Source organism: Sapajus apella, unplaced genomic scaffold, assembly GCF_009761245.1.
Source record: "Sapajus apella isolate SASKATOON/1434 unplaced genomic scaffold, GSC_monkey_1.0 scaffold3, whole genome shotgun sequence".
In the NCBI taxonomy this organism is placed as follows: domain Eukaryota; kingdom Metazoa; phylum Chordata; class Mammalia; order Primates; family Cebidae; genus Sapajus; species Sapajus apella.
In genome coordinates this window covers 63,610,639-63,630,766 of record NW_022436943.1, presented here as the reverse complement: position 1 = coordinate 63,630,766, position 20,128 = coordinate 63,610,639, and the positions used below count along the sequence as shown (strand labels likewise).

Genomic DNA, 20,128 nt, shown 5'->3' with positions numbered 1-20,128 from the left:
TACCTTAGGTGTGTCTCAGAGTCCTCTGTCACAAAACCTGAAGTTAGGTTGACTACTTGATTAAATTAAAATGTGTTAAAAGCAGTGTTGCAGAATTCTACCATGATCTTGTGTACTTGAGCCTCATTTTTATTTTCGCAACTGCCAGATATCAAAAAAGTTCTAACATATGGACAAATGTTACAAATTCTTATTACTCAAAAGAGGTTTAAGAAAACCTAAACTGTATATATGCTAAGTATTGGCCTTAAGGTTTTGTTTTGTTTTGTTTTAAATGGAGTTGTCTTCACTTTTGAAGTAAAAGCAGTACCTAGTATTAGTCTTTTTTTTAAAAAAATGCTTTATTTTATTTTTCTTGAAACATACAACAACGTTTGGTTTATCTTTAATTTTCTTGTGACAGCAATGACTATGGTAAGTTCTTTAGCTCTGCCTGGCTCTGAGAAAAATAGATGTGTAACTGGTTTGACTAATAGCAGTTGACAGCCACACAGTGGGGGAGGGGACATTCCCTACCCTGATCTTTCCCTCAGCCAAATATTGACATGCCCAGTTGCCTTCTTAAAATCCTTAGTAGAAGGGCATGCATGTACACCTTGCCCAGCCTCGTATGTATACAACAGAACTGTTAGTGCCCACCCACCTTCCTCTTCTCGGTGTGTGGCTTCAGCGTTCCCTCACAACCTCATGTCCAGTCACTCATTCCTATTGCCTCTTTGTCCACAGTAGCCCCTGAATCTCATTGCTCCAAACTGCCTCTACTGTCCACCAGCAAACCTCAGCTCAGGCCATGCCTCCGTCTGTATTAAATAGTGAGACACAGGACATGTGAACCAGAAGCTGTACAGACAGCAGTGATTTCTAAGGCATTCTTGCAGAACAGAAACTGCCCCCTTCACGTTCCAGGAACTTCATAAACTGTCTTACTTAAACCTCAGCACCACTGTGTGGTAGTAGGACTTCATATCCCCCACTTTACAAGTAGAGGTTCACAGATGTTAATAGCAAATCCATCCTATGGCAGAGCCAAGTTTCAAATTAAGAACTCTGAGGCCAGACCCAGTGGCTCACGACTGTAATCCCAACACTTTGGGAGGCCGAGGCAGGCAGATCCCTTGAGGTCAGGAGTTCGAGGCCCACCTGGGCAACATGGTGAGATTCTGTCTCTACTAAAAATACAAAAAAATAGCCAGGCATGGTAGCACTGGCCTGTAATTCCAGCTACTTGGGAGGCTGAGGCCTGAGAATCACTTGAAGCCCAGGAGGCGGAGGTTGCAGTGAGCTGAGATCAGGCCACCACACTCTAGCCTGGGTGACAGAGCAAGACTACTAAAAAAAAAAAAAACACACCTCTCTGATATGAAAATAAGTGCTTGCTATTATGGAATAGTGACCTGAAAATGTAGACAGAGGCAGAAATGCTGAAGAACATTGCCTTATAGATTTCCAGAGTGTCTATCTTTTGTGTACTAATTTTGCTACTTCCTAGTAGTGATTAGCATCAAAATCTTTAAAATGCAAAGACCTTGTGTTTTTAAGAGGCAAAATGAAAAGGAAGAACTTGCGTGAATACTTTTTCCCCTTTATATACAACTGTCAAAATAGATAATGATGGTTCTGTGAAGGGAAGTTACAAACAGAAGTGACTAGAGACAGAAGTGGAAGACTAGTGTATTAATTAACTGATGGGTAAAACAAGAAAGTAATATATTACAGAAGCTGAGAGAGAATTATAGGACGTAATGAACGTAATAATAGCAGAATAAGAAAGAATGAGAACTGAGACCGGTTTTGGATTTAGCAGAGGAGGAATTCATTGGTTTAAGTACTACTAGTAGTTAGAATATAGAATAAGAGATTTAAAATGTTTGGATATAGTATCAACCAAATAAACTGACATGATGTCTATGGTTTTGTTGATAACGCCAGCTAACTTACAGTTACGGATGAAGACGTCATCCCTGTTTCTTGATACTTTATATTTAGTTTATTGTTTCCTTATGTGATTTTGAAAAGATACCTGTATTTTCCTTTTCTCATTGATCCTTTTATTATGTGTCTCCTGACGTTTCTTAATGTCGGCGGAGACATTATTTCATATTACTAGCACACTAGTGACACCTACTGGCCAAAACACCTGAGTACGTTAGTAACTAAAGTACAAGGAAAAGAATCAGCTATTCTTTCCAATCTATTTTCTTGGCCAGAATGTTGAGGTTCTTGATACTAATAATCAATTTAAATTTTTGCCTGACTTAAAGAACATTGCTGCGATTTCCAGCATTTCCATACATTCACCTTTTTGACCTAGGGCAAATCACATAAATTTCTGGGTTTTTTTCTAATGTGAAACTGAGATAAGTGAATGAGTCCCTTAATCAAAAAACTTTTTTTTTTTTAAATAGTCAACTTTTAGGATAAACCTAAAGGATTTATTTCTGTAGCTTCTAAGGTATATCCTGAATCATTTATTAATCAGACTAGCTTATTTTCTCTACAAGTAGAGTATTACCCAGTTGAAACTGATGTTTATAAGGATAACCTTCAGGTAATATCTGAAAAAGGACAGTTTTTAAATATTTTACAAATATTAATATTAAATTATAATAAAATTAAATTTTATAATTTACAAACAGGGAATATTTTAAAAGGGTTTTCAACAATAAGTGTTGAAAAAAGAAAAAAAAACGAAAGGATTTCTATTTAAACCAACTCGTATTCATGTTTTTTGTACATATCTAGAAAATGATTTGTCCCATTCTTTCTGTGAATATACTGGTAAATCAGAGCTTTATTATACGTATTTGTTTCCTTCCTAAATAATATATGGAAGGATAAATAATTTACAATGCTTTTATGTTCTTGCAAGTTTGTCATTATATTAATTGATTTGGTGGTGTTATTTGTTAATATGCCTTTTTTTATATTTCAGAAAAGATGTTGGTTTAAAGCGATTTTTTCCTAAGAGTTTACTGGATTCTGTCAAGGTAATTAGAGTCTCCTTTATCATAATAAAATAACAAAATTATGCCAGTACCTTTTCCCCAATAGTAAATTGCTTTTGGGAAAGTAAAATGCAGTTTCCTTCCTTACATGTAAAATACATGATTTAAAAAGCTGACATTTATTCTAGTCACATTAATGGCAAACAGGTTTTTAGTATAGCTTTCTCTCATAATACATGGTTTCACTTCTTGTATTTGGTACGCAGCTAAGCACAAAACTGAAAAAGTTATGTGCACAGTTATTCCTGTCATCTAGGTCTCTACAGGCTCAAATATTTTAACATGCAGAAGAAAAGGAGCAATATGTAAAATAATCGTGGAATGATTAATATTGTGTGTGTGTGCATGCACGCACATGTCAGTGCATTTTGAAGATCCTGTCTTTTGTTTAATCCCTTTGTATGCTTCCTCACATTAGTAGCTTTGGAAGAGCCTCAGTTCTTATCCTTCCCTTATCCAGCATGGAGAGCACCTTGGAATTGGGTGGAGGAGTCTGAAATGTCATTCCCCCAGCTGATGCAGAGCACACATCAAGATTTTCAAGCACAGCAGGGGACACAGACTTTAGGGTTAAGACGGGGTCTGGCCCAGATGAGCTCTGCCATTTTCTAGACTCAGGGTCTTGGGCCTTGTTTCTTAATGAAGAAAATAGTATTTTATAGGGTTGATGTGAATATTTAACAGGTTAGTAAATACATTACTTACCATAGTACCTATCACGTAGCAACAGTAACTGTTACTGCTCTGACTTTTTATTACTACAAAGATCATGTTCTACCTCCCATCAGCTGAGGCGCAGCAGGATAAGACATATGTTATGAGAAAATATAGCTAATTTTGGATAAATTATTTCATCTTTTTTTTATTTCAGTTTACACATTTGTAAAATGGGGATAAAACCCATTTCTAACACATGGCATTAATATGAGGATTAAATCTTAGAAAGACCAAAAGAGAGAGAACTGTCAATGTCATGTTGACTCTCATTGGGTTGGAGTGTTGGTGTAATTTATCAGATACGGTCTGTAACAGAGGCCCTGTGTTCAGATATCTGGGTCCTGCTCTCTATCAAACCCATTCAGAATAGGACTGTAAGGATTAGTCACTGCTTCCCTGAGTCCAGAAAGTATCAGTATCCCTTCCTTCCTGACATTGCTTCTTGATAATCTAGTGGGAAAAAGAGATATAAAAGTGTTGGCTTTAAAATATAAAGCATTTTACAAATGCAGTTAGACATTCTATTAAGAGTAGTACAGGAAAAGTATACTCTTTATTTCAGGCTCTTTTTCTAGTGATGCTACTCGACTTTTTCAGTGTTCATTCAAGTTTCCTGATCTGTTAGTGAAATACTACAGTGAATTATTAGGAAAAAGAGCACATTGCATTTAGTGTGGTTGAGGCTAGGACTACAGATTGAGACAGTGTCTCGTTCTATAAGTAGCCCACAGATAATTGGCATGAGCGGGTTAGAGTCAGATTTGGCAGAGAACAGAGTTTTAAGTGAAGTTTGGCACAGTGGAAGGGGAATGAGAGAGAATGAGAGTTGTTTCCTTCAAGAGAGCTATTAGGTGTGCATGGCCCATACTCTTGGAGTTGGGAGAATGGGTGATTCAGTTTGACCTGGAATATTGCCGATGTGGGAGCTGAAAAGGCATGGGAAGACCCAAGTGGAAAGGATGCTGCTATGCATAAACCTGCTGGGTGTTGCAGTGAGGAGGAGGATAGTGGAGACATTCAAACAAATGTAAGCTACAGTTTTAGTGAATTTACATTGCTGTTGGATAGAAGAGTACTCTACCCAGTGTTCTATTAATGGTTATGTAACATCAGTAGTATTGGTCAGTGGCTTTCAGTTATAAAGCACTGAGTGGCCTCAGAGTTATTGCACGGTCTCCTCAAATCTCTATGTATATAAACAGTTATGAAAAGTGTGACTTGTCATTTAGGAGTCCAGTACATTCTAGATTTTTAAAGGATCCCCATACTCAAAACAGGGAACCACAGGTACAGGTCACCTGTGCCATGGTGTGAGTGTGCCAGAGTAAGACAGATGCCCAAAGAGGTTTAGTAGAGGACTGGCCCTGTCTCCATCATGACTAATCCTTCTAAACCCCTGCTTGAATGTTCCCTCTCCTACTCTTTTCTATGCTAAGTGGAAATGGCAAATACTCCCTTTGATCTTGGGACCCTGTTTAGTATCTTAATTTTTAATTCTACTTTCTTTCTTGCTTTTTTTTTTTTTTTTTTTTCCTTGAGACAGAATGTTGCTCTGTTGCCCAGGCTGGAGTGCAGTGGTGCGATCTTGACTCACAGCAACCTCCGCCTCCCAGGTTCAAGCAATTCCCTTGCCACCATGCCTGGCTAATTTTTGTATTTTTAGTAGAGATGGGGGGTTCAGCATGTTGGTCAGGCTAGTCTCAAATGCCTGACCTCAAGTGATCTGCCTGCCTTGGCCTTCCAGAGTTCTGGGATTATAGTTGTGATCTACCTCGCCTGGCCTGAATTTTTAGTTATGTAGTTTTTTACTTGTTTGAATTTTATCTGCCTTTCTACACTATATTTTAAGATTCTTGGCCAGGCGTGGTGGCTCATGCCTGTAATCCAAGCACTTTGGAGGCCAAGGCGGGCGGAACACCTAAGGTTGGGAGCTCAAGACCAACCTGACCAACATGGTGAAACCCTGTCTTAAAAAAAAAAAAAAAAAAAAAAAAAAAGAAAAGAAATATGCAGTAATCAAGGCCTGGATGGAATGGCTTCTGTAAGAATGGCAGGGAAGGATGACTAGGAGGACTTGAAAAACTTCTTTTTTTTGTTTGTTTGTTTGTTTGGAGACAAGGTCTCACTCACTCTGTTGCCCAGACTGGAGTGCAGTGATGTGATCTTGGCTCACTGCAGCCTTGGCCACTCGGGTTCGAGCGATTCACCTGCCTCAACCACCTGAGTAGCTGGGATTACAGGCATGGACCACCATGCACAGCTAATTTTTTTTTTTTTTTTTTTTTGAGAGATGTGGTTGCCCAGGCTAGTCTCAGACTCCTGAGCTTAAGCCATTCACCTACCTCCGCCTCCCAAACTGCTGGGATTACAGATGTGAGCCACCACGTTCAGCCCAGAAAACTTTTTATAAACCAAATAACGGTTGTGCCTTTTGAGCAATTCAGTTGTTGCTGATTTTGATGTAAATAGAATTAGTTTTTAGCTACTGTTAGCTATGAATCATGAGATTCATGGAGTGGTTCATAAATAAGTTTCTTAGAACTGGTTTCTCACATGAAATTTTTAATAAGGGAATCATTGTAATTTTGTGTACTAAATAATGCGTATTTGGCTTAGGAATTAATATTCTTAGCCCAAGGTTTTTTCACATTCTACATAAATTCTTTGAACATTGCACTGATGGCCATGAAACTACTATAGAATATGTTACCAGTATATGCCCATGGGGGTAACAACTGTAGTACAAGTTAGGTGTTGTCTAGAAAGTCCTTTCTTCAAAGCTATTGCCAGTGAAACTTTAGCTAACTAGAAATTAGCAACAGTTTCTTATTTCTTCTGAAATAGCTCTATAGAATGTCTAGATCAGTTAACATTGGCTTTTTCATAAATAGGCTACATTTGTTTTTCCAAAAATCATTTTGTTTTGCCTCCTTTTTTTTTCTTTATATTCGGAGAGGATTATTTATAATTAACATTCACATTGAATTGTTGAATATTACCTTATTATCTTTAGTGAAACTTGGATTAGCTATGTTTGATGCAAAAAATGGAATCTGGGATATATGTGGCTCAATTACTAAGAATAATTTGCAAGTATTATAATTTCTATCTCATTGATGTTAGTAGTTTTAAAGACACATTTAAAAAATCACTATACCAATAAAACTGTCAAGTCCAAATTGAGGGACATTCTACAGAATTCTGATGATTACTCTTGAAAAATATTAAGGTCATGAAGGATGTGTAAAAGCAGTGAGGAATGCAGAGCAGTGAAAGATTACTGAGCAAACGAGTGAGACTGAAGTTGCATCTGTAGTTCAGTGAAGTTGTCCTACCAGTGGGTACCAAGGGTGCTACTGCCACTGCAGCTCTACTCTAAGCTTAAATTAAACAGCAGGTCAAAATAGGCAAATTTTAATTTATTGCAATATAATTCACAGTAGAAACCCAATTTCAGATCTAGAAATGTTAAGGGATCGATAGTTATCGGTTTTTTTAGCATCTGATTTTCAAGTAATAATGTGGTTTCCTAAAATACTTTCAGGAACACATGATTTTGTTCTTGGAGAAGACAGTCATTATTTTCATTTCTAGGATGAACAGGTGACTATTTCAAGCTTAATATTTTCACCAGGAACAGAAATGCGTAGCTTGGTATGGTATTCAGCAGTGAATTCCTGGTATCTGCTCTGTGCCAGAACCTGAGTTGGGGATGATGGGAGTGAGTGAAACCTGGCCCCTGCTTACAGAGCTTATGATCTGATGTGGGCCCTGTAGATAGGAGCAAGAAGAAACTCTCTTCATGCACCGTAATAAATCTGTATTTAGCATTTGGTGTGTGGGTTGATAACTTATTCCTTAAAAATTATTCTCCTATTACTCTATTGTTGCAGATTTTCTTTAGCATTGTCTTACAACCTTTTCATCTGGGAAGCCCTAAGAATGTATTGTTGCTAGCAGCATCTGATAATCATTAGGTTGACTAATAGGAAATTATTTTTGTAGTTCAACATGGATGAATAGCAGGATTCTCATGGTTCAACCTAGTAATACCAGTTCATTTTGAGGAAGTATCATATTCTTAGTAAATTTCTCACTGTACATAAATTGGTTTAAAATAAAATAGTATGCATAGATAGATGGTTTGTTTCCTAAATCCAGGCTAACACAAGCAGGTATTCAAATTTGAAATGCAATGCTGAACTCGTTTACTTATACAAGTTCTGCAAGTGTATTGATTAATATCCAGAGACTCTACGCAGTTAGATTTTGTGGAATTTTTTCCTCACTGAGTAATTAAGAAAGGACTCATGCTTTCTAAGATATCCTTCTCATATGAACTAATTTTGGAGCTTCTTTCAGACGGCAAAGATTTTCTAGTTTCTGTCCAGCACTGAACATCATAGGTTTGTAACTCACAGTCCTCTTTAGCAGTCACGTTTAAGTACAGACCATAAGAACATTGGGTATATTCCTGCCAAAGCAACCCATTTTAGTTGGTGGAGAGTTGTTTCTGTGTCCATAGGAAACTAATGATGTCATTTTCCTTTACTCCAGCTGCTTGAGCTTACTGATTTGTTGCTGCTCTTTGTTGCTCTTACTTCTTGGTTCTCAGCTTGTTAATGGGTAGGATGAGCAAGGTAACACCACCTGCAGAAAAGCAGCATGTTTTCCCACATTCAGCTGAATGAGACAAATACAGTAAAATTAGAGTCCAGGCTGTCTGTCTCTTAACAGTGCATAGTTATTACTTTCAAACACATTTGCCCCAGTTACTCAAGTTTTCCAGCAGGTTAAATTGTTGGGGAGAGCAGTTGAGTTCTTTACCACCATACACATTCCACGTCTAAGAGTTTTGGTTGGGAAAATCAGGATCGAACCAGATTGACTCACTTTACTTAGCAAAGGGTTGATGGCTTCAATCCCTGTTGTAGAAGAACAGCACACAACTTCTTTTAAGTTTCTTAGTCATCAGGAGACACTGTTGCCAAGAGAAATAATGAAGGCTTAAATTTAAAGGAGACAGAGGGTAGAGAGCTGTTGGGATATATTTGAAGGATGTTATGAGTGTAAAGTCTTACAGGACTTAGCTACTGTTCTAATGTTGGAGGAGGAAGAAGAAAGTACGGGGCCTGGCCTCAGATTTCTGCTTTGTATACTTAAGTGCTCTCTAGTGCTGCTAGTCAAGAGGCAGAATATTGAAGCAGAAGCTGAATTGGGCGGGACTGACGGTGATGCATTCAGCTGTGTAAATTGTGAACTTGAAGTGCCTTGAGACTATGAAGGTCAAGGGGAAGGGGTATGGGAAGGAGTAAGTTCAGAGTGAAACATTGCAACTAAGTCAGATGTAGTGTATTTCAGGGTCCAGTTGGGTAGGACCAATAAACTACTATGGCTGGAACCTCAGTGCTCTTAGTGGCAGGTTTTAGATGTCTGTGAGAAACTGCAGTGTAACTGTTAGGTAGGCAAGTGCATATATACCTAACAAGTGCATTCACATATATATATCCATTTGAAGCTCAAGAGCAGATTCTACTTCCTCGACTTCTATCTCTGTTACTTCATAGAGTATTTTAGGTTAATTTTTGAAAGCATTGAACAAATGAGCAAATGTCAGTATATGATATTATTGCCAGTAGTTTATGTATAAACCAGCAACTGGTTGAGAATTAGGTACAAAACAGAGAATGGACTTTTTTTTTCTGGACCTATTTTACATAGTTTTTAATCTCTGCATTCAGTATTTACCTGAGTTGAAATATTCCTCTCAGAGTCATGAATGAGCATACCAACATTTGGTTAATGTTATAGAAATGTTTTGCCATTATGTTTTGGTCCCTGTGCTCAGTTGACAACTATTCCTTGCAACTGCTACTGTATTCCAGTTTATTGTATCATACGCTTAAAGAGGTTTATGATCTTCCAGGACTTTCATTGGACTTACTTTCTATTAATACTTGTAGATGGGAGACATTGCTTACACTCAGAGCATTTATACATTGAGGCAGCATGTTCTATGATAGAAGGTTGAAACTAAAGTTGTCTGAACTATCTTACCACTTACTAGAAAGTGAAATCTCATTTATCACAGGATGCAACTAGATTTTATTGATTAATAGTATCTGTTCGAGAGTTTGCCACAATCCAAGTTGTTATGGCAGAGACATACAATTATTCATTGTAAAGCACATAATTGAGTTTCTGCTGCAGGCCACACTCTTTTCTTTGGAGTAACAAGACAGCTCATGCTCCCTTCTCACCAACATGAATCTTACATAAGTGCCATGCCTAAAAATACATTCACAGCAATATGAGACCCATAGGGATGTGGTAGTTTCTTCCTGGTTTCTTCTATCAGGCAGAGCATCTTAGAAAAGGAGGTGTTTGAATTGGTCACGTAGCTAGTAAAAAATCAAGCAGTCTAGATTAGAATCCCAATTATTCTACCCGCATGTTGTTACCTAATGTTTCTGAGTCTGTGTTTGCTCACTAATATATGAAAAATATCTCCCTTGCAGGGATCATTGTAAAGACATAGAGTTTATTTCCACAGAAGGGTCTACAGATGACTTTTCTGGCATCATTTTTTTGGTGTGTTTGTGTGTTTTAATCAGCCTAACAGCACTATATGCACAGAATTATACTGTTCCTCCTATAGCCATGAATGAAGATCAGAATGCTCTTTTTCCAGCTATACTCTGACTTTATTGAGGATAGATATGTGTTCTGATTCTGCAGTGTATTCCAAGTGCCAAGCACAATAGAATTTCCTTAATGGATTTGTTCTGGGTCCAGAGTGTAGCGGGCCTGCTTCTTAGAGACTGCTTTATAGTCACAAAGTCCCAGGATACTATATTGTTAATTTATAAGGACAAAAACATCTTGTAGGTAGCTACAGGCAGTACTCAAATCTCTGTGTCCAATCTGTGTGCTCTGTTGGAGAGACTGACCTACATAGGTAGTCATAAGCAGACAATGTTTGGAAAGCCTGGAGTCAAAGCAAAATCTTCTCATACTTCTGTTTATAGAGCATTTCAGGCTGACCAACTCACCGTCTGTATGATAATTTTGTAGTCAAGCCTTGCTGACCTCTAACCCATTTTATTGCTCTTCAGTTTAAGTTCTGTGATGTTGTAATTAATCCTTTTCAAAATAGCTGTAACTCTCTTATTTCACTGTCATGCTCACCGGTCAAAACTTCATCCCTGGTTAAAACAAACTATTGGCCAGCTTGCCTGGCTTTGGTGTTCTCTTCTGTTTTCATTTTATTTGCAGGTACCATTGAGTCCCATGAATTTAAATACTTTAGCTGGTAGCTCTGAAAGTTCTGCCAACAGTGTTCCCCTCTCCTGAGCTCCAGACTTATATCCAAATACCTCCTTGATGGTTCATGTTGGAAGACTTCAAGATCAAACACATGTACAGGATTTACATGACTTTCTTTTTTTTCACCAAGCCTGCCTCTTATGTTTGCCTATTTGTTCCATCTAAAACTCTAGTTTTCCTGGATTCTTCACTTTCCAGTTGTCTTGCATATGATCATCCAAATGTCCCAAAAGTACCCATTTCTCTCCTTCACCACCATCTTGGGATCCAGGTCACTAGTATTCTTGCTTGGTCTGTTACAGTGACCTGACTGCTTTCACTCCTACACACTCCCCCAACCCTCTGTGAACAAAAGCAGAGCGAGCTTTTTAAAATAGAAGTCACATGCCTTAGGTAATCCTTCCATGTCCCACTCTCTTGGCTCATTGAACTCCTATCTTCAGGAATCTTGTCCTCTGCCTTATCTGAACCTCTCACTCTGGTCTTACTCATTTTCAGTAATCGCAACACCTCCCTAATTGTGTATATCCTTCTCTCAGACCCAGCTCCTGTCTTTGCAGCTCACTCTCTATAGTGTCTCAAATCCAGTAATCCTTGGATCCCACTAGGACCTTCAAGCCACTACAGACAGGCCGTTGCCTCCATACCCCACCAAAGTATGCCGTGCCCTCCTAGTTCACTGTGCACCTGACTTAGCAGCCACACCTCAACCTGGGCTCATGGCATGCTCCCCATCTGCCTTACCCTCTTGAGATTAGCAGGTCACCTAATCCATCTTCCCTGTCTGCTGGGCCAGCCAGGACCTCCCCTTGAACTCCACCGAGCCCTTACTGGCCTGCTTGACAGCTCCACTTGGATTTCTGATATTCTAGCATTCTCTCTGACCTTTACCCACCAACCTGCTCCTCTCACAGTTTTTGCCATTTCAGTTCAATGGCAACTCTTTAACTATCAGCATATCCTGTTCTGTGTTTAAAATAAATCTATTAAGAGTCCACTCTGGAAGAAAAAAAAAAAAAGAAAGAAAGCTAGGATCTGACTGCTTCTCACCCCCTTTCTGCTTCTGTACTTGTGCCAACTGTCTCCTCCTGCCTGGATTATTAGGGTAGCCCCCGAGTTTGTCTCTCCTGCTCCTTTCATACTGTTCACAATACAGTGGCCAGAGTATGCTGTTAAAACCTAAGTCAGGCCGGGCGCGGTGGCTCCCAGCACTTTGAGAGGCCAAAGCAGGTGGATCATGAGGTCAGGAGTTCAAGACCAGCCTGGCCAACTTGATGAAACCTTGTCTCTACTAAAAGTACAAAAATTAGCCGGATGTGGTGGTGCGCACCTGTAATCCCAGCTACTCAGGGAGGCTGAGGCAGGAGAATCTCTTGAGCCTGGTAGGTGGAGGTTGTGGTGAGCTGAGATGGCACTGCTGTACTCCAGTCTGGGCAACAGAGACCCTGTCTCCAAAAAAAAAAAAAAAAAAAAAAAATTCTGAGTCAGATAATGTCACTCTTGAGGACTTAGCATCTCATTAGGGTCAAAGCCAAGTTGTTACCATGGCTTACATTCTCTTGCTTCTCTTTCTTAGACCTCATCATGTACCCTTTATCCACGGCCTCCTCAGGCTGCTTCACACACCAAGGATAGAGGGTTTGCTGCTTGGAAAGCATATCTCTCCACTATGCAGATTTTCATGTGTATAAATAAAAAACTCAAATAAAAAAGGACCAGAAGACAAACTATCATCTTACTTCATGAAAAAAGCATGGTTGCTTTATCTCCTTCATGAGTACATTGCTGTGTGCTCACCAGGACCAACACTTATGCTCTTATGCTCTGTACACTGACTGTTTGGGTTTTTTTTAATGTAACAGTGTAATATGGGTTTAGTGCCAGTAAATTAATTACCCAAAACAGTTCTTAGGGCTGCATAGAATATTAGTTGGGAAGATGGATACAACATAATTTACGTAACCAGTCTCTATATTACCGTAGACAGTTCTGCAGTGAATCTTTTTGTTCCTGAATCTTTGCATATATCTCTAATAATTTCTAAAGAATAATGTCCTGGAATTTTACTTTCTGGATCAAGCATTGGGGTTTTTTAAGGTTTTCAATTTGTGCTGTCCTTCAGAAAGATACACTGATTTTTCCCTCCTAACAGTGTAATGTACGAGTACCTTTATACCTCTGCCCTGGTCTTTTCTGCGTCATGTGCACATATGATAGAAATTTCTGTTTAAGAAATAAAATTCTATACACCAACTTTGTAGTTAAAAATGGTTAAAATGGTAAATTTTATGTTATGTGCATTTTACCACAATTAAAGCTCTGATAAATACATTTATAGTTATTTGACAAGTATACATTTTGGCAGTAATATGAATGTAGATGTTAGTAAGTAGTTGGTAGGAGAGAAATCTTACTATTGTTGTGGTCTTTATTCATTGCTGATTTTTACAAGATTTTTGGTAATTTTGTCATGCAGGCCAAAACACTGAGAAAACTGATTCAACAAACATTTAGACAATTCGCCAACCTTAATAGAGAAGAGAGTATTCTGAAATTCTTTGAGATCCTGTCTCCAGTGTACAGATTTGATAAGGAATGCTTCAAGTGTGCTCTTGGTGTAAGTATGGGAATGTGGGAAAAAGTGGACTGGTTTGGTTTCTTTTACTTTTCCTTATCTCTTACCATGTATCTAAATTCCTGATGCAAAGTATGCTAACTGGTCCCATTTTTTTTTTTTAATAAAATGATATTTTGTCATTTTACCATGTGAAAAATACAAAAAAAAAAAAATAACATGAGAGTAAAATCACTTTTTAAAAAACAGCATGCCTATTTTCATAGTTAGATTTTTTGTGTTTCTTTAAATCCCTGTGATTTGATTAATTGTTCTCTTGGGGCTAGTTTACCTGTTTAATCATCCCAAAGAAACCCTTGGCATCAGGCATGCTGGAATAAGCACAGTGCATCTTTGTGTAGGGTCAACAGGTCCTGGTCGATGAAGTTATAAATATTTTATCTTATTTGGTTAGATAGATTAATAACAAACCAAACCAGCCCCCACTTTGGTCCTTTAACATATTCACAGCTCTTTATCTAAAGTATTTCTTTTTTCCTTCTGCCACCACTGTTCTCCCTTGTTTCACCTTCAAAAGTCAAGCTGGATTATTTCGGTGGAACTGGCAATCGGCCCAGAAGAAGGAATCAGTTACCTAACGGACAAGGGCTGCAATGTAAGTCTGCTCTGACCTTTTGGGAACTTGGCTTTAGACAAAGAAGAATCAAATTAAGGAAACGGAGCATTCTTTTGGCAAAGATCACTTGACAGTTAAATCTTTCTATTGCACTGCATTTATTGCTCAAGGGAGTGGGGGACAAGTAATAGAAAGTCTAGGCGCTGTTGAAATTCCTTGGAATTACTTAGTTTTGGAAGGAAAGGAATCATACAAATCTTACGTGTATTATTCAGACCTGGATGGGGTTGTTACAGTTTACTGTATCTTTTCCCCTTAACTTACACAATTTTTTCTTTTAGTCATAAGAAGCTCAAAGATCATGTTTAATAACAGGGCAGTAGACAACATTTCTATTTTTTTTAGATTTTAACTTATCGATTAAAAGTGTGTCATTTAGGATTATTTTTGTTGTTGAGCTTTAATAGCATGTCTTTAATATTTTGATCTTTTGCTTAGAGTTTTCATTATGAGTGCTCCTAAATTTAATCAAAAGACCCTTTTAGCATCTACTGATATGATCCTTTTTCTCCTTTATTATTATAGTAGATTATATTAATAGGTATGCTAATATTGAGCCAGTTAATAACATCTCATACAATATTATTTTAAAATATTGAGTTATATACATATTTATTCATAGAATTTTTACAACTATTTGTGAGATTAATCTAGACTTTTCTTTTTCATATTAGCTTTATAAGACATGTTAAAGTTATATTAATTTCATTAGGTGAATTGGAATCTTTTGGCGTTTTTTTTTTTAACTTTTTAAGTTCAGGGGTACATGTGGAGGTTTGTTATATAGGTAATCTTGTGTCACACAGTTTATTGTACAGATTGTTTTGTTACCCAGGTATTGATTATTTTTCCTGATCCCCTCACCCCTCTGGTAAGCCCCAGTGTCTGTCTTTTTGTGTGTCCTTGTGTTCTCCCGGCTTATAAGTGGGAGCTAAAAGATGGGATATTTAGTTTTCTATTCCTCAGTTAGTTTGCTAAAGGTAATGACCTCCAATTCCATCCATGTTGCTGCAAAGGACATGATCTCATTCTTGTTTTTGGCTGTATAGTATTCCATGGTATACGTATGCCACATTTTCTTTATCCAGTTCAGTCTACCATTGATGGGCATTTAGGTTGACTCCATGTCTTGGCTATATTGAATAGTGCTGCATTGAACATACATGTGTATGTGTCTTTATAAAAGAACAATTTATATTCCTTTGGGTATATACCCAGTAATGGGATTGCTGGGTTGAATGTATTTCTGATTTTAGGTGTTGAGGAACTGCCGCACTTCATGTATTATTTCGAGGTGTTTTCCTTCAATGCCTAGTTCATTGAGGGGTTTTAACGTGAAGGGATGTTGAATTTTATTGAAAGCCTCTTCTGTATCTGTCACGATGAACCTTTCATTTTTGTTTTCAGTTCTGTTTATGTGATGAATTACATTTATTGATTTGCATATGTTGACCGAACCTTACATCCCAGGAATTAAGCGTACTTGGTCATAGTGGATTGGCTTTTTGATGTGGCACTGCTCAGTTCAGTTTGCTAGTATTTTGTTGAAGAATTTTGCATCTATGTTCATCATTGATATTGGCCTGACATTTTCTTTTTTTGTTATGTCTCTGCCAGGTTTTGGTATCAGAATAATTCTGGCCTCGTAGATGAGTTACAGAGGAGTCTCTCCTTTTCATTTATTGGAGTAGTTTTAGTAAGAATGGTACCAGCTCATCTTTATAACATCTGGTAGAATTTGGCTCTGAATCTTTGTGGTCCTGGGCTTTATTGGGTTGGTAGGCTATTTATTACTGATTCGATTTCAGAGCTCATTTTTGGTCTGTTCAGGGATTCAGTGTCTTCCTGGCTCAGTCTTGGGAGGGTTTGTGTGTCAAGGAATTTATCCATAGCTTCTAGATTTTCTAGTTTATGTGCATAAAGATCTTCATAATATTCTCTGATAGTTATTTGTATTTCTGTGGGGTTGGTGGTAATGTCCCCTTTGTCATTTCTAGTTGTGTTTACTTAGGTCTTCTCTCTTATCTTCTTTATTAATATAGGTAGCGGTCTATCTGTTTTACTAATTTTTTAAAAATAACGCTTGGAATCATTTTGGTTTACCAACAGGCAGGAATGATTGTTCTTGTCTCACTTTAGTTCAGTTCATCCTGGTTTTGGTTAGTTCTTGACGTATAGCTTTGGAATTGGTTTGCTCTTGGTTGTCTAGTTCTTTTTTGTGATGTTAAGTTGTTAAATTGAGGTCTTTATAATTTTTTGATGTAGGCATTTAGTGATACAAATTTACCTCTTAACACTGCCCTACTTGTGTGTCCCAGAGAGTCTGGTACATTGTGTCTTTCTTCACATTCATTTCAAAGAACTTGTTGATTTCTGCCTTAATTTAATTTACCCAAAAGTCATTCAAGAGCAGATTATTCAATTTCCATGTAATTGTGTGGTTTTGAGCAAATTTCCTACCTTGGTTTCTAATTTGGCTGTGCTGTACTCTGAGAGAATGGTTATTATTATATTTCTTTTGCATTTGCTGAACAGTGTTTTGTATTCAATTATATAATTGATTTTAGAGTATGTGCCATATGGTGATGAGATAAATGTGCATTTTGTTGCTTTGGGGTGGAGAGTTCTGTAGAGACTATCAGGTCCATTTGATCTAATGATGAATTCAAATCATGAATATGTATGTTAATTTCCTGTCTCAGTGATCTGTGTAATATTGTCAGTGGGGTATTGAAGTATCCTACTATTATTAAGCGTCTAAATCTCTTTGAAGTTCTCTAAGAACTTGCTTTATTACTCTGAGTGCTGCTGTTTGAGTGCTTATATATTTAGGATAGTTAGGTAGTTAGGTTTTCTTGCTGCATTGAACCCTTTACCATTATGTAATGCCCTCCTTTGTCTTTTTTATCTGTGTTGGTGTAAAGTCTGTTTTGTCCGAAATTAAGACTGTAACCCCTGTTTTTTTCTCTTTTCCATTTGTGTGGTAGATTTTTCTCCATTCTTTTATTTTGAGCCTATGTGTGTCATTGCATGTGAGATGGGTGTTTTGAAGACAGCATACCAATGAGTCTTGGTTCTTTATCCACCTTGTCACTTTGTGCCTTTTAATTGGGGCATTCAGACCATTTACATTTAAGGTTAGTATTGATATGTGTGGATTTGATCCTGCCGTCATGGTGTTAGCTGGTTATTAGGCAGACTTGTTTGTGTGGTTGCTTTATAGTGTCACGGGTCTGTGTACTTCGGTTTGTTTTTGTAATGGTTGGTGATGGTCTTTGCTTTCCATATTTAGTGCTCCTTTCAGGAGCTATTGTTAGGTCTTTTCTCATGGTAACAAATTTCTTCAGCATTTGCTTGCCTGAAAAGGATCCTGTATATCCTTTGTTTATGAAGCTTAGTTTGCCTGGAATTACGAAATTTTGGGTTGGAGTTTCTTTCAGAATGTTGAATATTGGCCCCTAATCTCTTCCTGGCTTATAGGGTTTCTACTAAGAAGTCTGCTGTTTATTTGATGGGCGTTCCTTTGTAGGTGACCTGGCCTTTCTAGCTCCCTTTAACATTTTTTCTTTCATTTTCACCTTGAAGAATTTCATGATTGTGTGTCTTGGGGATGATCCTCTCAATGGAGTATCTTTCTAGGATTCTCTGCATTTCCTGAATTCGAATGTTGACCTCTCTAGCTAGGTTAGATACATTTTCATGGATGATATCCTGAAATATGTTTTCCAAGTTGCTTAACACTCTCCTTGTCTCTTTCAGGGGCACCAATGAGTCCTAGATTTGGTCTCTTTACATAATCCCATATTTCAAAGAGGTTTTCTTCATTCCTTTTCATTCTTTTCTCTCTGTTCTTTTCTGACTGTCCTATTTGAGAAAGACGGTCTTCAAGATCTGAGATTCTTTCCTCAACTTGGTCTACTATGCTATTAATACTTACGGTTGCATTATGAAATATTTGTAGTATGCTTTTCGGCTCTATCAGGTTGATTACATTCTTTTCTATTCTGACTATTTTGTCTCTCGGCTCCTGTATTGTTTTATTGTGATTCTTAGTTTCCTTGGATGGAGTTTCAGTGTACTCCTTCATCTCAGTGATCTTCCTTTCTATACATATCCTGAATTCTACTTCCATCATTTCAGCCATCTCAGCCCAGTTCAGAACCCTTGCTGGAGAGATGGTATGGTCATTTAGAGGAAAGAAGGCACTGTGGCTTTTTGAGTTGTCAGAGTTCTTGCACTGGTTCTTTCTCATCTTTGTGGGCGGGATGTTTCTTCAACGTTTGAAGTTGCTGACCTTTGGATTTTGTTTGTTTGTCTATCCCATTTGATTACCTTGAGGGTTTGATCATGGTAAGGTGGACTCAGCTGACTGGCTTCATTTCTGGAAGATTGTAGGGGGCCAGTGCCCAGCTCCCAACTCCTGAACTGTGTGTTCTAATTCTACGATACTGGTATTGGGCTCCGACTTTGTTCTTTGGTTCCTGGGGGTTAGGAATCCTCTGCGCTTGCAGGGTGTTGGGGGTGGGGGTGCTCTCAGACCACTGGTCACTACACTCCAGTGGGTGGTATCAGCCAAAGCACTTCACAGTGCGGTGGGATCCGTCCTTTTTCCCATGTGCCAGCAACAGTGGCAACACAGTGGGTGGCATGCTCATCAGCCAGGCAGGTTGCTAGTGGATACTGGGGCGCCTGCCTCCATTTGGGCATTCACTACAGTAGGAGTAGCAGCATGGTTTGGGATGGGTTTGTGTTAGCAACTGTGCAGCATTGGTGCTGGTGGCGGTGATAGCACAGGGGTGGGTTGCTGGCAGACCCAGTTCTGTGTGTGCAGTCTGTGTGCAGTAAGCATGGGTGTTAGCCCAGGTTAGGGGAGAATCTGCTGTTCTCTGTGCCTGCTTTCACTCTTGGGACAGTGTTTTGCACAAGGGTGGGGTGCTGGCAGTGGGGACGGGGTTCGTTGGCTCTGCCTTCCAAGGCTCCAGCTGAGGTGGCAATCAGGCATGGGTGGGTTTTGGGGTTGCATGCACACATGTGCTGGGGAAGCACAGAAGGCAATACCTGCCTGCACGCACAGGGGCCAGCAAAACTATGTTGGGGGCTGTTGTGGGCTAGGGGAACCTGCAATGTGGGGAGGGAGTGGGTGGGCTGGAGCGGGGACTGCCCTGCTGGAGCACTCTACTGGTCACTCATGGTCAGCCACTGCAGGAGCTATGATGTGGGCCCCCAAGGCTGCCCTCAAGCAGACAAGTTGAAGCTGGGACCCGGGGAGAAACCAGCAGCCCGAGGGGTGCTCAGGTTGGACTGACCCCCGTCTTATAGGTAAGCCTGCCTTGCAGAGTTCAGGTCCAGCAGTTCCCCTAGGGCTAAAGTCTTTTATGGGACCAAGTCAGGGCTTTTCTGGCCATGTTCGACTACAGACGCTCCTGCACCAAACCCTCCGGTCTCCGCCTCAGCTGGCTGCTGTCTCTACCACTTCTCTAAGCAGCTGTCCCTGCCACCTTAAGTGTCCATAGTGATCAAGGGGCCCCCGCTGGGATTTACGAGGCCCGTAATGAGAATAGGTTGTTGCTTGCCAGTTTAACTTACCCATTCCCCCACGGGAAGGAATCAGTCTTGGGGCGCAGTAGCCTCTTGCAGGATTGCCAGCTTCTTCCTCCTTCAGCCCAGCTTCTTTGTCTTTCTTTCATACACTCTTGGTGCCTTCCCTCTCTCTGGTGATTTTTAACGGCCTGAAATGTTTAATTCAAATTGGAATTGCATGTTTTTTAAAGATTAGGTAGAATTGGCCGGGCGCGGTGGCTCACGCCTGTAATCCCAGCACTTTGGGAG

At 39.1% G+C, this 20,128-nt stretch overlaps 1 protein-coding gene across 38 annotated transcripts in view; it reads left to right on the top strand.

Moving 5' to 3' along the window:
* Positions 1-20,128, top strand: part of PTK2 (protein tyrosine kinase 2) — a 344,711-nt gene that overhangs the window by 165,781 nt on the left and 158,802 nt on the right. For all 38 annotated transcript variants that reach the window (XM_032247027.1, XM_032246903.1, XM_032247076.1 and 35 more), the window contains 3 exons: positions 2,933-2,987; positions 13,525-13,665; positions 14,201-14,278. In XM_032247027.1, the coding sequence (XP_032102918.1) occupies positions 2,933-2,987; positions 13,525-13,665; positions 14,201-14,278 (274 nt within the window). The remainder of the gene's footprint in view (positions 1-2,932; positions 2,988-13,524; positions 13,666-14,200; positions 14,279-20,128) is intronic.